The 17,717-nt window shown below is 43.3% G+C and overlaps 1 protein-coding gene across 17 annotated transcripts in view; it reads right to left on the bottom strand.

The window, feature by feature from the left end:
• LOC122411909 (T-lymphocyte activation antigen CD86-like) overlaps nucleotides 1–17,717 on the bottom strand; it is a 302,994-nt gene that overhangs the window by 62,436 nt on the left and 222,841 nt on the right. For 16 of the 17 annotated variants that reach the window (XM_043421002.1, XM_043421007.1, XM_043421006.1 and 13 more), the window contains one exon: nucleotides 2,362–2,584. In XM_043421002.1, the coding sequence (XP_043276937.1) occupies nucleotides 2,362–2,584 (223 nt within the window). The remainder of the gene's footprint in view (nucleotides 1–2,361; nucleotides 2,585–17,717) is intronic. The other variant, XM_043420991.1, reaches the window with a different exon arrangement.

The raw sequence follows: 17,717 nt of genomic DNA, 5'->3' as shown, positions 1-17,717 counted from the left end.
CTGCGGAGCAAAATTTTTCAGCTTCTTTTGCTCAGGCAGTAATTGGAGAGCACTTGTCAGGAGTGGCTGCTTATATTAAAGAGAGGGGAAAGAGCGAGAGATAGAAAGAAGAGATAAAGGAGAGAGCGGCAGCCGGAGAGTTGCCGGGGGTCGGCAAATTCCTGCACAAGTTGGCCAAAAAATCTTTTTCCCCTTCGCCTTTTAGGATCCTCTCCTGCACAGGATACACACGTTAGCGACTGCGATCGTATATCGCACTGAAAATTGGGGAGAAAAACGCCGACTCGAAGTTTTGTCTTTTCATTATCTTATCTCCAACTTTTCGAGGATTTATGTAGAAGGCTAGAAGACATTCCGAGTTGCGGAGACCTTGGACCGAGGTTTGCTTTATTTTTCGAAACCCCCGAACTGCTTCATTCATTGATTATTGTAATTTCTGTCAGGAGAGTCCTTGAATATCAATCGTTTAGGTACAAACCCACATTTTTCTCTACCGCTTCTTCCTCCCTCTCTGAGAAGAAGGAAAATCCAAATATTCAGTAGATTTGTTTCGAGAGGCGAAATAAATTGAAAGCCCCGACTTGCGTCAACTTGACAAAGCCTCATGCACGATGATCTCCTCAAGGCTGTTCGGGATATCCGTTGGACCGCTCGGAATGTGTACCCCCTGTTTATGTGTGACGTTTTTTTGATGGAAAAATGATTTCTGCACAGAGCCACGTAAGGTTGCGGAGCTCGATCACGGAAAATTCTGTGCCAGGGGGAAAGAAGCTTGAGTACATAACGAGATTGCGGTTGTAGCAGTGGAAATATTTGCCAAGGGCTTTGGGTTCTTATCTATGGAAAGGACGAGCTAGAGGAAAGGGAGGACGGAATCCATTCCTTTGGTGAGTCTGGAGCATCGGAGCTCGGGTCAAAGATACACCAGGACGGAGGCTGCAGAAATCGAGAAAATGGGAGAAAGAGAAAGAAAAAAAGAGAGATTTCGTGGCAACAGGAGTGCGCAGTAGCTGTGCGGTATTGACTTATCCATAATCAGTTTACCGATTTCATTACGAACGCAACGTCCGTCCCTTCTCCTTCTTCTGCTTCTGCTTCCTTCCGCACTCTGATTGATTTTTTCCCTTTTTTTTCTCAGTACTTCCGCCGAGGGAATAAACTCGTTCGATGACGAGTAATAAAACCAGTAAAACTTCCATTTGGAGCGGAAGAAATTTTATTCCATCTCGCCGGGGAAAAAATGTACTACCAGTTACATGTAAAGCGTTGAATAATTTTGTGTGGAAATATTGATATGCGGAAGCAGATAAAAGAACTTCAAATCCTCGTACGTCAAATATGTAATCGTTCAGGAATTCGAATTTTTCAAGTTTTTCTTATTGGAATTTGAGCTCCGAAACAGTAGAAGGGACGAAGCGAAGCATCAGGTTTTTCCTTCGTATAAAGCGGCCGGGAATAATGCTGAAAATGTGACAAGTATCGGGCAGCGTATGTGTACCGGACATTGTCGAGTGGAATATTCCAGGTGTATGGGCTTTAGTTACGATCGCGCCATTTTGCCAGGACATTTATGCTCGGGGAATTGAATTTCGCTCGAATTTCGTATTCCTCCTCGTTAAATTCCATTGCGTGTACGAGCGAAAAGACTACAGAGAAATGTGTTTATACGTTCCGAGCTGATCGTGTTATGAAACTGTTGGAAAAATTGTTTTTTCCTCTTCCAATATTTTCATCTCAATGGCCTCGACACTCCCTAATAGGATATTGAGAGGGTGTCATGGATAGTGGTCGAGATGTGGTCGAAAGCCGGTACACAACATTTCACCTAAGGTGGTTCTGGGGTGGATCGACCGTGGGCCAAAGTGGATTGACGTTTGTATTTCCTGCTGCTTTATCCATATCTATATTCACTCGTATTACACATGAGTTTGTTGAAATTTATGACTGACCCACCCATTAATTGCTACGTGCCTTGCTCCCTCTCCCTTTCTCTCTCTCGCTCTTTCTCTCTCTCTGCCATTTTATTTCGAGCGATAATGCGAGAGAGATAAGAGATTAAAGGAGGTAGAAAGACGAAGGTAGCGTGTGTGAGATGAATATAGGCCGGGTTTGGGAGGGTCGGAAGACCTGGGAAAATGGGAAAGTTCAATAATTCTCTACCCCATCGATCTAAACGTCGTGTCAGGGATCATTGGATCATTCCGAGCCAAAATAGTGCGAAAAATGAGATAACTCGAGGAGAATATGAAAAAAAATGTGAAAAAACATGTTTTTGTGGGTGGAATTTGAGGAAGTGCTCGGTCCCGAAACCTCCTCGATATTTTGATTCATAAGGTTTCGTGGTAATTCGATAGCACTTACCGACTATGTTGAGATGAACAAAATGACTCATGTGCGGTGTCGTTGACACCTGACACTCGTATATACCGCTGTCACGGTGCTGCGGATACTTTATTTGAAGTGTCCAGTCGTCCGAGTAAGCGTTGTGGATCGCGCGAAATCGTTGATCGCTCGTATACGTGTAACGTCCTATGGTCAGCAAATGAATGTCTCTGTGCCGGACCCACGATACTTGTAGCATCATCTGAAAACAATGAAAGAGGAAAAAAAAGTATTTCGCTTGATCGGATGTATCGAAAATGGATATTTTCAGTATTCCGTACATTTATTCTGGATAATTGTTAGTTTTTTTAACAAAATGAATAAATAGCGAGATTATGTCAACGATTTGTGTGCTTCTTCGCACGTGAACGAAGCTATTAAAGATTTACGATCGCAGTAACAAACGACAATGGTAACTTCGACTCGAAAACAGCAGTAGGTGGAGCGAACAATAATAAAAGAGAACTTGTATTCGAGTAAACGGATATTTCGTATTGAACGATGACATCGAATGGACTCGACCGAACGTGTGTGCGAAAGTGCCTCATTGTTACGTTACGAGATAAAAGTAACCGACGAGTTTCAGTGCAACGGCGGTGAACAAATGAATGGAGCGATTAAATTCGAGGGTGGTTGATCCCGGTTAAAAACCAGTGACAAAAGTAGTTGCGCGTCATCGATGAATTCCTCATTAGAAAGTCTGAGAACAGACTCGGGAGGTCGCGTTGAACCGCGCGTGCGTTTTAAATCACGATGTTGCAAGGGAGGGAAAATAAAACAAACCTTTTGGTAAGCCCGACTTTGGCAGTAGAATCGCGAACACATTACCATAAGCGGTTGTGTCGTCGAGCGAAAAATTGCCCTTTGCTTTCCGCACGCACAAACATCAGCACAGACGTAACGACGCTCGTGCCTGCACAGGTACGAAGAAGGTAGGCGAACGTCTCCGCACATATTTCGAGAATGAAAAGTAAAAATGCCAGTGTTTATTCCCGGTCCGTTTGTGCCCGCGGCTGCTTCTCTGAACGCGTGCCTTTCTTCGCTCACCGAGTAACTCGTTAACGCTATAAACGCGAAAATGAGGCAACCCGCATGTATTCTGCGTTAAATATATGAGGCTTTTATTCTTTGTAAGAAATTCTCGCTGTGCTCACGCATACAGGAATGCATACTCATACGAAGGCGTACTCACTACATACGCTCCTCTTTCAAGTACAAGCGCGTGGTACGGAAAAGCAAAAGCACGAAGAAGGAAGCAGAAACTACGCTGGTGCCAGGCCAGTGAGCTCCAACTACTCGCTCGTGCGTTACTCGTGCCCGCGCGCCCATACATTGGAGGCAAGACATGCATTACTCGGCCAGCTCTCCCGCCCGTCGCGAGAGGGAGCCCCACCACGTAGTGCCCTGAGAATTAATAGGCTCGCTTTGCATATCGTTCCGGAGTTAGCATGTGAGGTAATGGAGAAACAGTATCTCGCCCCCAGCGTGATAATTGGACGATGCCAGTCGGTCCCGTACGCGCCTTTGCTACCCTGCGCCTTTCCGATCTCTCGCTTCGTATCCCTCTTGCCTTCTCGTTCACTTTCTGACCGTTCCACACACCCACTGCAGACACTGGTTGCAGGATGCGTCGTGAACGAACTCGTGTACGTTTTCATACTTTGAAGCTGCCTCGCACATACAAACCGTCAGAAAAAGCTGACGAGGAGGCAGGAGCAAGGGCTGGAGGGAAGCTCGTTTTGTTTGGGCGTACCTTGAGCGTGCACGGGTCCTCGGAGTCACCCTTAATTTCGTCGTACACATGGCCTGAATGTGAAACGTTACTTTGGCGAACCTTGCAACACTGAGGGACTGGAAACTCCCTTGGAAAATTCAATTTATTCTTACCGCCTACTGGGAACACGGGTGCCGAGCTCTGAATCGCTTTTAAGCAAGATTATTTTCTGTTTTATCGTCCCATTTTCATTGGTACGTTGATCTTGAAACGATCAAACGTTTAGCTGCAATTATGTTAGCTCGCATCTCAACCGTAAAGCCCACCAATCCTCAGCTATTCAAAATTGTTTTTGCAATTAGAAGCTCATACCTAATTAAACGTTATTCTGACAGAGATCCTGCGTAGAGAAGCATCGAAATGTTACTAAATTGCTCACCAGTAGATTTGGGTTAATTGAAATAAAGTTTTTCCCGGCAAAAAGAAACTTCAACTCCGCACACGCGCGCTCATTCGTTTGACTTATTTGCAAGTGAAATGGCTACTCTTCTGAAGTTAATCTCTTGACGGAATTCTTCATAACTACTGATGCGTGTTAACCCAAACGGCTACGTTTTTAAATGAAGTCTCATGCCCGAGGCTGCGAATGAGAAACTCGAAACGAGTCTCCCAAAGAGGTCGAAAAACGAGAAATAATTATTTGAAAGACGCTTCTTAATTGTTTAAAAATACGAAAAAAATTTGTGACCGGAGTACCTAGTAATAGAGAGTTTAGAAAATTCTGTTCATTCGGCTTAATTGAAGGAGAAACTTGTCTGAATTGGCAGACTCTTTTGTATGGCTCGATTGTCATGACTGTCGAATTTGTTTCAATTTCTCGTACAATAGATTGATAATTACACATGAAATATTCACAAAGTGCTTCCAGTGAAGGTTTTTCCATCAATTTTCGTCTGCCTAAAGTATTTTTCGTTTATGCTAATATTATTACAAACTTTCGCCCCCTGGTAACAGATACGAGTATTTTTTACGAAAATTTTGATAAAAATATCAGTCGATCGAGGTAGGAAGTAGAACGTTGGTATTCGTTCCGATTTGCGAGCTTTGGGTATATATGGGAAAAAAGCTGGAGCGTAAATAGAAGTGGTGTAAAGAAGAGGAATATCGTCGTGGCACGCATGTGAGTAAAATTCGTGATGCTTGACCTGCAACGCGTAAAAAAATGATGGCTAACAAAGCTCGATGAGACATATTGTCGAACGATTTTTTCAAACTGTCGAGGGTGGTGCAGGCAAGCAGACATTTTTTTCATGGCAATACGAAACGGATCCTTTTTTTATAGTAGCGATACAATTGAGCTATATAAATGCATCGTTCGCTCGGTGATGTAGCAACAATGCAAGCAGCTTCGATGCAGAAGAAGAAAAAAAAACAAAAATACATTTGCGCAGCTGGATGATACGCAGCTGGTGCATGGAGCACAGCATCCGATGAAAGGCGACCAACCAACAGCGGCAAGGGGTTGAAGGAAGAGTCTATAAAATCATCCGTCGTACGTTTTACGATCGCAGTATAATAGCTGGTTGAAAACTTCTACCACCGCATCCCTTATACGTCTCTATTGTGGTAGACTCGGTATGTCTCTTTGCCCTCCCCTTACATACACTATTTCCGCTGAACCGCAGCATTCGCGATGTAATACATTAGAGAAGACAAGCTGTTAAATTTACGTTTAGGGTTCAAACCCTTTTCAGCCTTCGCTAGTGTATCCGAGGAGTGTAGGTGTTCAAATATGTGCCCACGTACGCTCAACACAACGAGCGAGTAAATCAGCATTTGACTTAGAAGTAGAACGTACCGGTGCACATTGTTCACTTCATATCTCAGTCCCTTTTGGTGCGGCAAAGGGCATCGGGATCACGAGAACGATGGAAGTAGCAGGAGCACGAGAACGCTGTGCCCGTACGCTGAGCCTGCTCCGTAATATTCTCCTTCATTCTGGTATGTTCAGTGAGACATAAACGAAGAGAGCGAGAATAGTGTGCGTGCGTTTCCATCCGTCTCGTAGGACCGCACGAAAATTCGATTTGATTGAGCAAAGTTCACTCGCGAGTAAGGAGAGTGGAGTGTCACTCGCTGTCTCGGTAACTCTCGCACTTTCTCTCTCGACGGAATCCCTCTGTACGAAGCTCATTCAAGAACGATATGCGAGCTCTTGCATGTACGTGATTTTACGATCATGATATTGCGCCCGAAAGCCCATAAACGTTGATTAAGATTTCCCTGATCGAACGGATCGTATTTTCATATTGGCTGGTGAATATTTAAATACCACGAGCAAATGCACGCTTCATCCATTAGGGCGATGGGGATGCGTTCATCAATTATGGATCTCAGCACCGCATAATAAAGCGCACATCATTCCGAGCGATGTTGAGTTCATTGCCGTTGGAACGTGTTCGTAAATATGCCTTCGTCCCCAAGCCCAAACGGATCTTCCGACTCATCGATCGTTCGGCTAATCAGGGATCTTACAGGTGGCCCGGGGCTTCTCAACAAATGCCAGAGCCTTTTTCCCCCGCTCTAGCAAACCGATAAATCGGTTTCCTGTTCCCTAAGTACCTCTGCCTCCTTCCTACTGGAAGGGTTCCGCGTGTATGTGTATCAAGAGAGTAGACACGTAGTCTACCCCGGGCCACAGAGAGCAGCAGATTGTCCGGTGTTCGATAGAAGTTTCTAGAACATCAGGGAAGATAAGAGACCGTTCCAGTTTCGCTAGTCTTCCTCCCTCCCTCCCTCCCTCTTTCTCTTGCTCCTCCTGTCTTCTGCTGCTCGTCCCCTGTCCCCCTCCCTCCATTCTTATCTCCATATGCTGGAGTTCTCCAAGATCAGGAGGTACAGTAGATACCGGAACGCAAGCCCGAGAGGCACACAGCCGAGCTAGCGAATCACTGCGGACGAGAACCACGGTATCTGCTTCGGTTTCCTACTCTCCTCCTGCCTCTCTCTTTCTCTGTTTAGCCCTCACTCGGCGTGGTTCCTTTCCGTGCATGTTTGTTATATTCTAGTGTATTGTTGCACCGTTCCTCCCGCCTTCGGTCGTTGTCTCGCGTTGTGGAAGCCGCATCTCGCGGCGCGGACTAGTACAACGGAGCATGATATCTCTAGCCGCGTTATGTTTCCGTAATTTATGATATACGAGCAATGTAAACTGCCATAGTTGGCAAACTGTATGGCATATGCACTGAGAGAAACCTACAAACGTCATGCACAACGTGCACGCTCCCAACTTGATTACCTCTCTACTTTGCTTCATTGCAACTCTCTCTTCGCTGATGCAGTCTGCGTGCCGGACAGCTTCGGCTGACTTCAATGTTCCACTTGACGACGTAACACGAATTCGTACGATTCTCTATAATGCCACAGCAGAATTGATTTACAATTCACAATGTGGATGCTCAGAGCGGAAAAACACTCGGGATAGGCAAGTCCTCGCCACTAATGCGTCCAATAACATGACCAGAAATTAGCACATTATTGGATCTGACAGCTAGTACTAGCTGTTCAAACTGAATAATATGCATTTCGAATAAATCCTTGGTTCGCTGCGATGATCGTTCTTCTTTGAGGATAAACCGAGAGAGCGAAACGGTGGCCAAGATTTAACACGAAACTCCCTTTGTGCAGGGTAAATATATTCATCAGTGATTGGCCGAGGAAATTTTTCAATGCCGGCTTGCGAAACTCCGACCGAGAAAAAAGATAAAAATAAAATATACTGGCTGGTCCGAGCAAGCCATATCTCTTCAGTGAAAAATCCACAAATCATGTACCCTGAAGCAAAACACATTCCATCGAACAATTTTTCGTATCATTTCAGGCAAGGTATATATGCGAGAGATATCCAAAAATATCTTTACAGTTCGCAGCACGTTTTGCTATAAATAAGCTCGGGCGAATATCGATGAGGATACGTTACGAACTTTTTCCTTCGGCTCATTCTCCTTTTTTTACTCTGCCCTCGTCCCTTTCCTGCCTCTTACTTCCATCATATATCTAAGTCTTGGAATATATTTTTCTCTTTTTATATGTATGATGGGGCTTGGTTAGGTGTATGAACTTTGCCAAGGGATGTAATGGAGATAGAACGCTTCGTCTGGAATAATAAGTCCTTTTTTCAATACCGAAAAATAATTTACATCGAGCCTGGAGTTTTTAACTTAAAGTTTTTTCCTACTCCAACCGCTGGAGTTGGAGCTTCGTGCAGGATTATTCAAGTGTTCATGTTCCTTCGAGTAACCACGAGACGATCCGTTTAACTATTATCATGTACAAACACTTCTTCGAGTCAGCTTGCGTTACGAGGGAACGACGTGGGATAAGATGAGAAAGGAGAAAGATCCTTGAACCGCCATAGGGAAGGATCACCCATTAGTCGTATTTCTGTTAGCAGTAATGGGTCTTCAATATCCTCGGGAGTTTACAGAAAGGTAGTCAACCATTTACCAACATCAATGTCACACACAAATACAACTCTTCTTCGTTTTCCTTCTCCCTTTCTCCTTTGCTTCGCCTTCGTGATTATCCTGCTCATCTTGTCTTCTCCACACTCCGCACTGCAGCAGCGCTCCTCACTGAAGCTTGGAAAAGCTCGATCAAAGCTCCCTGATAGACTCATTTTCGGAAGTCGAGCACATGCAATTATCCTGCTGTATATAATTGGAATCTCGCGATTAATGAGCCAAGTTTTCCGGATCGATTCATGAGAGATTCTCCCCTTTAAAATCTTGAGATTCAAAACGAAACTGCATTCGGTCATTCAAAATACAACTTGTAGGCTTCAAAATTAAAAGATGAACACTGGAGTTCTTACTGGTCGAACAACGAATGAATCGTCTTAGTTCTACCATCCACCGCTTCTGGAAACACGAATTATTGAATTTCTCCAATCGATTTGGACTGTGCCAGCACTCATTTATCTCGAACACTTCCCTAATGGCTGCGCCCATTATTTACGTGCTATTTCAAATGCACATATGTATATACACCTGTACATGCATATATAATATATACGTACACAGTAAAGCTGTGATTGCAAGCTCATTCAATCGCTCAAAATGCCGAATCAGTCGTGGTAAATTCCCTATCGAACGGTAGTAAGCAACTCTGGTGTTAGAGAAGGAGACGCGCAATCCGTGGGAGTACGAGGTCGAGCATTATCGAATGACTCGCTAATGATCCATCAGCAAGCCACTGTTCGAAATGGCATTGATCATTGCTGATCAGTAGGCCCTTCATCTCTTTAACCTCTCGACGCCCACGCAGTTTCCCTTCCTCGATAATACGCAACGTGTCGTGCATGTGTGAATTGTCGAAGGTCGTGGAGCGGATAATCGATGCATTGGCTTTTTCATTCTTAATGAGAAGGCATTTTCGAAGCGCTTCGAGAGAGTTAAGTATACGAGGTCTGAGTGAGTGGATATATCTGCGAGGAGGTTGGATCGATTATCGTGACCCCTGGTAAGACTCGGCTGATACCTCGCTCGAAACGACGTCGCCTCGAGTATCAAAGCTGTACCAAATAGGATGAGAATAAAACGAAGAAGGCTGGATAAAGATCGCACGAAAAGGAGCTGCGGAGCAAGTTTTTTATCCTCGTATTTGGCTTAAGTAAGTTCACGAGATCCGGATAGGTGAAGAGTGTACATATTAGGTACAACCGAGCTCGCAAGGATTCCATGTGAAAAGAAAGGGAGTGAGAGACACGAAGAGAAGGAGGAAGACGGCGAACGTGGCTCTATATCGAGCGGATAATGTCGAGATTCTGGACGATAATGCTCCAGTGTGCAGATACAGATACCGAGTGTGTTATCGATCGACTATTGGTTCGTCTTGGAGATAGATGGCGAGAGAAAGAGCCAAAGAAAGACGCTCTCTGGCCTTTCAACCCTGCGGTAACCAGGATAAACGAGAAAAATAAGGCAAAAGAGAGCACAAGGAAGCGTATAGAAAAGGGGAGAATAAAGAGGAGAATTAGAAGAAAAGAGATCAGGCGAACAGCGAACCTGCTCTCGAGGAGTTTTTCATAGCTTCTTCCTGTCAATTCTCTCTTTTCTCGACTTATTCTTTCTTCGAGACATACTTTTCTCCAATGTATTGCCAAGATCCACCATATTTTATCCATTTTTTATCCCTCATTTAAACGAATGACACTTTTTATCACAGTTTTATCAAACTTTTAGATCCATCGAAAAATATTCTAGAAATTACTCAACCCGAGTACAGTTAAATATACATAATTCTCTATTGGACATTGGATATGTTTCGTGTCGCACACTGAATAGACTTTCGTAGGGTTCAAGCATGGCTCATAGATTTACTTTTTTTGTGTTGCATTCTCCTAAATCTTAAAAAATATGAATTTGCTGCGCACTTCGGAAAGTCACCTTTCCGATGACGAAAACCAAAAGGTCTTCCCTTGAAGGACCATACTGTCTTTACATTTTTTATTAAGAGATGTTTAAACTTTTCATAATTCTCCCTCCTTCGGCTGAAGCAGTTATTTGCTGGGCAAGAGGGAATCAGTTAAAAATTGTATCTCAAAGAAGACGGCCATTCTCGACACGACAATTGAGTCCCGAATTGAGGCTGATTCCGCACAAGTCTGATTGTAACATATACCGTAGATTTCAAACTCCTCAATTCTTGCTATCAATAAAAGTCCCGACGTTTAGCAATTGATAAATTGTCGATTCTTCATTTGGAAAACGAAAAAACACTATTACGAGTATCTGCGTCGTGATAGTAGTACGAGTAAAGATCGTCCCTACTGGGATTTACGACCCCAACTAAAAGGTTCGGCTGCAAAAATGAAGTGTCTAACCGTACGAGCTACAAACTTCATTAATATTTCTTTCAATTTTCGTTCCATCTACGGTTATCCAGCGGCATGTGTATTCGTGCATTCACTTTTTCTCGTTTAGCAAACCTATCGAAGGGAAACGAGAGGTCTATACATCGTTTTGTAACAAAGTTTTGGATTTGCCAGTCGGTTAATAGCATCAGTGATTATAGGGTTGGTAGTGATAGCGAGGGCGATAGAGTGAGAGAGAGAAAGAGCGAACAGGAGGTCTAACAGTTAAGGTGGTGAACAAACCGAGTTCGGCTATATCGAGCGACCCTAGCGTAGTACAGAATCCAAAGTATATTCGCTTTATCGACCACTCGTGTCGAAATTGCTTCCAGGGGCTTTTGCTCAGTCAGGAATTTATGTCTTATGCAAATATATATACACGCGAAGTATCCGCGTAGGTATATGAGGGGAGGAGCGAGTTAAAAGGGATGAAAGCTCTGCTGGGGGTGATCATTCAGTATGAGAACGCACTCGAAAGTATCTTAAATTAAATGCTCAGCCGCGCGCTCATCCGCGGCGTCGCGTTAATTGGAGATTATCTTTTGCCTCCCTAATCTCCCTCCCCGCCTCCTCTCACACTCGAAATTTCCGTCTGGAAACCTCGGCCCCCCTAAATACCTAAAATATCCAAAGCCCTGGACCTATAGATTCATATATATTCGGACGATATATCACAACATTATTTTGTATTGTACGGCGTACCAAAACCCACGCATGTAGCACACGATCACCCATGTTGCCTTCCCGTTCATCTCCCCTTCCCTCCCTCCCGCCATCGCTCACTTCTACCGAGAATCTCCGTCAATATCCACGTTTCCGAAAATAGTAAATGCATACAGATGTGCAAAGTTCCATGCTCATATCTCGCTCGTATCGATGTATCCAACGGAAATAGAGATGCGTGTTTTAGAATTGGAACATCCCAATGCAGGAGCGAGTGTGTAATGCGCGAATTGGACGCACTCACAGATGATCGAGTTCACGAATCATTTGTCCGAAAATTCTCGGAGCATTATTTCTCCTCGCTATGTATATAGCGGCGAAACACACAAGGGGATTCCGCACGCGATGTGTATTCGAGAAACAAGATAAAATTCACGCCCTCGTGCCCGCTGCGCTTTCGCTTTTGTATTTTCGCTTGTTAATATTATAATGCTACTGGAAATTTTATTTGGAACATGTGCATGCACATGCAGTTTATCAGTCGCATGAATTTCAAGGTAATACGACAAAATATGATAAATTGAAAATTCAATTATTCACTTTATAAATAATTACCCTTCGGGCTGCTCTCTGCTTCGCGTCACTTTTGTTTCCAATATTATTTCTACGATAACTAAATAACCTAGCGTTGCATCTGGAACTGCGCTTGTCACGATTCCGCAATGGCGGAATCGAGCCAACCGCCTCGTTAAAACTTATCAACATCGGTGCTTGCAAACACGATAATTAAACTCTTGAATCGTGAGAATCCTAATTCAAAACTATTGTTAATTTCAAAACTATCGAGACATCTGGCCAACTCGGGACCATTTTTTCCCTTTATTCTTCAACTTTCCAAAGATCCATCGAGACTTTTTCGAACTCTGCGCAGAAATGTGCAGTCAAAGAAGAAAGAATAAGCGTTCGCGGCGTTGTCTGGTAAAAATACTTCGGATTAGATGCTTAATTTGATGAAAAATGCTTGAAAAAAAAAAAAAAAAAAAATTACTAAAAGCTCTGAGTTATCATAATTTTTACTGAGAAAAAAAAATTGTTTTGCCATTATCCCATTCTGGATAAATTTTTTTCAAATATTACTACAGCTTCAGGAAAAATCTTTTCAACAGCGATTTTCAAGGTTGCATCACCCTTTGGACTCGCGTTTACTCGTCCGTCTACCGATTTCTTTTCCTTGTTCGCTATATTCGACAGGTTTTGTTCCGTCTCTGTCGACGAATGAAAATTGTTGCTGTTACCTTTTAATGCTGTGTAGAAAGAAACATATTAGTTTTTTCCCCTCTTTAGAGTCTGCTTTTCATCACTTTTCTTCATTTCTTTTCGCACTGGTCTGTCGGGGTAGTAATCTTTTTGTTTGTTCCTCGTGGGCTTCGCACCGGTGGTTTTATTCGTAGAGTATACACACGAAAAAGAAGTATCTATGGGTAAATAAAGAGGGGGAAAGGAATGAAAAAGAGAGCCGCGGCGTAGATGCTGGAGAAAAACGGGCTCGTCAATCGATGTGAAAGAACTGCGAATCCGATTTTCTCGAGAGAACAAGCTGACTGTATCGTCGAACGGGAATGCACGTCGAGTATGAATACACATTTTTATTACTTCCTCGTAGCGGAAATTTTATCTTTGTCAAAAAAAAAAAAAAAAAAAAAAAAACAAAAAACGAGCATATCGTTCGGAAATTCAGAATCACCGGAACTCGATGTGACACTTTTGCAAAAATTCTTCACTTTTTATCGATGACGAAAAATTCAGATATTTTACTACCCAATTCTCAAATATCATAAAAAAAATGTCAACGCGTCCAAGCTTTGAAAATGTTCTCTTCGAAATTGACGGATTGATAAGAAAAAGAAGGTTGAAAAAATGGGGACTCAATCCACTTCTAAAGTCGTTCGAACTGACATTTTTCCGTTTCCTGTTATTGATCCCTTCCGCTTGATCGAGTTTCCGGTACAGCGAAGGGATTTCCGAATTTTATCGTTAGCGGCTTCGCTGCAGTCACGAAAAAGGAGAAAGACCGAGCATTAAAAGTTCTCCATTAGTTTTCCTCAGATGACTAAGAATTTTGACAATTTTATGTTCTAGATTACGCAGCGACGACGTAACTTTCAATTACATTTTCGCTCTTCTGACGAGTTTTTTCTTCTCGTTACATTAGTAGAAGAATTCCGTGCAGCAGAAAATAAAAAGTGATCACGCGTCGACATTGAACCTCCGCCGGTCTGGGGTCGATGCACGTTTTTTAGGCGCGCAACGTTGAGGACGAAGGGGCGGGCGCGCGGGTTAATCAAAGTTTCACAATCAATTTACAGGCGTGGCTTGTTTTTCGGTGTGAAAAAAGTCCAACAAAAGGTGCGGTGAGAGAAAAACTTTGTCGAAATCGCGCGGTTGCAGCGAGACGTCAATTAAACTTTAGCGAATCTATAAAAAAAGTCGAAAATATATTTTTTAATGTTTCACTATGAAATTTAGTTGACATTTCGTCAACAGCACCGAGGAGAGCGTTGCTAACTTTTCACAGAGTTCACGTGTGTCCAGTTAGAAATTCCGCAGGCTGAAATTTCATGGAGAATTGAGAAGCGGATAAAAAATAAATTGCACGTATCTCGAGAGTGTAATTAAATTTAGCACGGATTCAAGATAACTGTGAGTAACTGTGCTGAAAATGGAATACATCAAGGCCCCTCGCTCTCCTTCCGGCAAGTGGAAAAAAACGATGAAAAAATCGTCCGTGAAAGAGAGTATTGCGATAATTCTTGTAAACTCGCATCAGCCGCTTAACCTCTTGGCTTTTCTCTCTTGAGTACAGTACATGACGAACTGTATTCGCATGAGCAGCAGCCTGCTGCTGCTGCTGCTGCTGCTGCCTGACTTTGATTATATTTTCAAGAGCCACGGGAGTGATACCGAGAGTACTACGTTATATACAGACGAACCATCCATAGCTATAGTCCCTCCGTGCTCTCTCAGCTTCGCCTGATGCGCTATGCAAAAGTGCACTCGAATGCATCTGCCGAGCAAAGCTCGTGTTGAAACGTTACTATAGATATTCCGCGTATACGTTCATTCGTTTCGCTACTTCGTCCTTTATTCGTGTGTGGCCAACATCACCCGGTCCTAAATTCACCCAAACATGTGCGATCTCCTTATCCTTAAATATCCGCAGGGAAAACTATGACAGAATGGCTCGAAGAGAAAAAAGTGCATATTGGTGAGAAAGAAATGGGTATTTGAGGCGACTTCTTTTATGAAAATTCACTTTTTCTGACCTACTTTCACCAGAGGCTTGTGCCGAATTCGATCGTGCAAAAATACTCGGTTTCTCTGTGCTTATAGATAGCTAACCGAGTTACCGAAAGCTTCGTTGACGAAGCTACAAAAGATCCAAATATAACTTCAGTGCTAAAAATTGCCTGATTATAATGCTTGTACGATCGAATTTTATTGGCTCTTGATCTCGTCGTTTTTCGAGATCGTTATTTCGGCTTGCGACGGTGTTTTTCTACGTACAAATAAAAGTGTGTATGCACAGGTCGTGTATAGTTGTCAAGGGGCATCGCGGTGAGAGTAAAGCTCGAAAAGAGCGCGTAGTAGAATTTCCGGATATAAATTTTCGTTGCTTTTCTGCGGGAGGTAGTAGAGAAGACGCTGTAAAATGTTTCTATGACGAAAAGGTCCAAAGCGACGATCGTATATTTTACGTAAGGTCCGTTATTCGCGCAAGGATCTGTTTCTAAGCACATCACCTTAAAGGGATTTGATGCAAAGGTGCTTTTCGCGTTGTATAGATATAAAAGTGTATCGAAGTGTGACTATTCTGGTGTTGGTTATACGCTCCTGTCCCTCGAGTCCAAAAGGTCTGCGGGCAAAGCTCGTATGTATGTACAAGCAAGGGAAAACGAATCCCATAAAAGTATATAAAAGAAAATAAATATCGTTGGCTTCGGGAGCGCGACGATATAGAAAATGTGCACACCACTGGCGGAAAGGACTGTCGCCATAACTGTGGGCTAAAAAGGTCAGAGCAGCGTGTATGTGCCAAGCCACACAAACGCTATTCACAATATACATTTCGTATTCCACAGCCGTTCATCGTTTTTGTATTTTTCCTCTTTTATTTATTTATTCATTTTCTTTTGACACATAAATCGCTTTCATCACGTACTGCGTCATGTGTGTGCACGAAGATGACAAAAGGAAGATGCCCATTGTTGGGAGAAAAACTCCTAAATATTCTTCATTCAATAATTGCGAATGCCCGTGATCAGGGAACTGCATTTCGAACGCTGTTGTGTCGATTTCGTGGCGTTTGACGAATGAATTCTGGTGCTCTCGCCAAAAAGTAGGTGCTGATGATTTTTTTTTCATCCACTTGGCAAATAATATTAACAATTTTTTAAATCTACTCCGGAAATCGAGTACGCGAATTTGTTCGTTCCGAATTATCGGAATGTGGAATTACAGTCGCACTGCGAAAGGGAACGCAAAAATCTCGAGTTTTCAAGCGCAGACTGCGGGTTTGAAGGATGTTCTAAAAATTCGATCCCTGCTCCTGCCCCCATGCAGACTCCCGCTCATTCTTTCACTCGTACAACGCAAAAATCGCAGCAGTTTCGTACAGGGCAGGGAATATCTGCAGCAGAGAAAATGCAGTTGAGATTTCATCGAGGGAATAGCGCATGTAGGGAGCGAAGAGCGAGCCTCGACCCCGGTAATATGCCTCGGGAAATTACAGTTGCACTCTTAAGTTCGAGCGTGAATTTGCACGAACGCTCTCACCGCAGTGTACGTGAGATCTCTGTACAAATGATGCTGCGCGTGGATGAAAGTCGAGAGCTTTTCTTTCCCTCTCATTCTTTCACTCTTCCTCCCGCCCTCCGCCTGCCCCTCGCTCGTTCCCCCTTCAACTGTCTCTGTGTTCCGTTCGGTCTCGGTTTCTTCGCTTTTCCCTCTTTTCTCGTTGGTACAGGGTTGCCCCGCAGAGCCTTAATGTCGAATTGAAAAGCCACGCCACGCTTGTAAAACTCGCTTATTCTCCTTTCTCTCCTTCTTTATACATTCTTCTTCGTACTTTTAAGAGAGAATCGTACAGTTATAAGGCACGTATAAATATGTTTTACTAAGTCGAAGAAATGTGGCTAATGAGAATCCAGTGACTGGTCTTCGTACCCCGAGCAATTTAATATCGACGCGAATAAAGACTTTTGATCGTTCCACCTTCTCTCAAAGTGGATTTTCTTACCCTGGCAAGAATAAGTCGAGTCAGTGCGTTCAAGAGTCACTGTGTGTACCTAAGAAAAAGTATCAAGTCAATTTTTACTGATGAGGTCATTTTCGTCATTTATTAAAAGCCTCAACGTGTTCTACATTCAGGTAATACGAAATCAATCGTATCGTCGTTAGATGCGACGATCGATAATCGTTAAAATGGCCATAAATATGAAAAGTAAATGGAACAGCACGAGTAAATATGCAAAAAAGGATAATCGAGTTGAGGATGCTGAATGATAAGCGTTTGCAGCAGCACGTGTCCGGAAACTGTGCATATTCATCGAGATTTAATATTGAATGAGCGAGAAAAAAAAGTTGAAAAGCGGTAAAAACGGTGGAGGAAACGAGGCTATTCTTCGAGGAGTCCGCACGAGATGTGTTCCACACGGCTTCACTCAAAATTACATATTACTCAGAGCTTGCAATTAAGAAACAGCGTCGGGGCAAATTTTGCATCGTTTCATGAATGGACTTGAGGGCGTCAAACATTTTATAGCTCGGTTTTGCGAGTCTCATGGCAGCGCCCTTCTTTTAAACAGCTTGAGGTGAAATATAGGCGCGATCTTCGTTAAATTTGAAACGGAACTAAGTCATAAAACGTTCTCTATAGTCGAGCCCCTCTCGCCCCTCTTCCGTCGCCGCTTGTCTCTAAAACTTCACGTGTTCGCGACATACATACAGACTCACACACGGCCCGGTTGAGAACTCTCGTTTGAGATG

Source organism: Venturia canescens, chromosome 6 (assembly GCF_019457755.1).
Source record: "Venturia canescens isolate UGA chromosome 6, ASM1945775v1, whole genome shotgun sequence".
Classification (NCBI taxonomy): Eukaryota; Metazoa; Arthropoda; class Insecta; order Hymenoptera; family Ichneumonidae; genus Venturia; species Venturia canescens.
The sequence above is the reverse complement of the archived record's forward strand: the minus strand, read 5'-3'. Positions and strand labels throughout refer to the sequence as shown.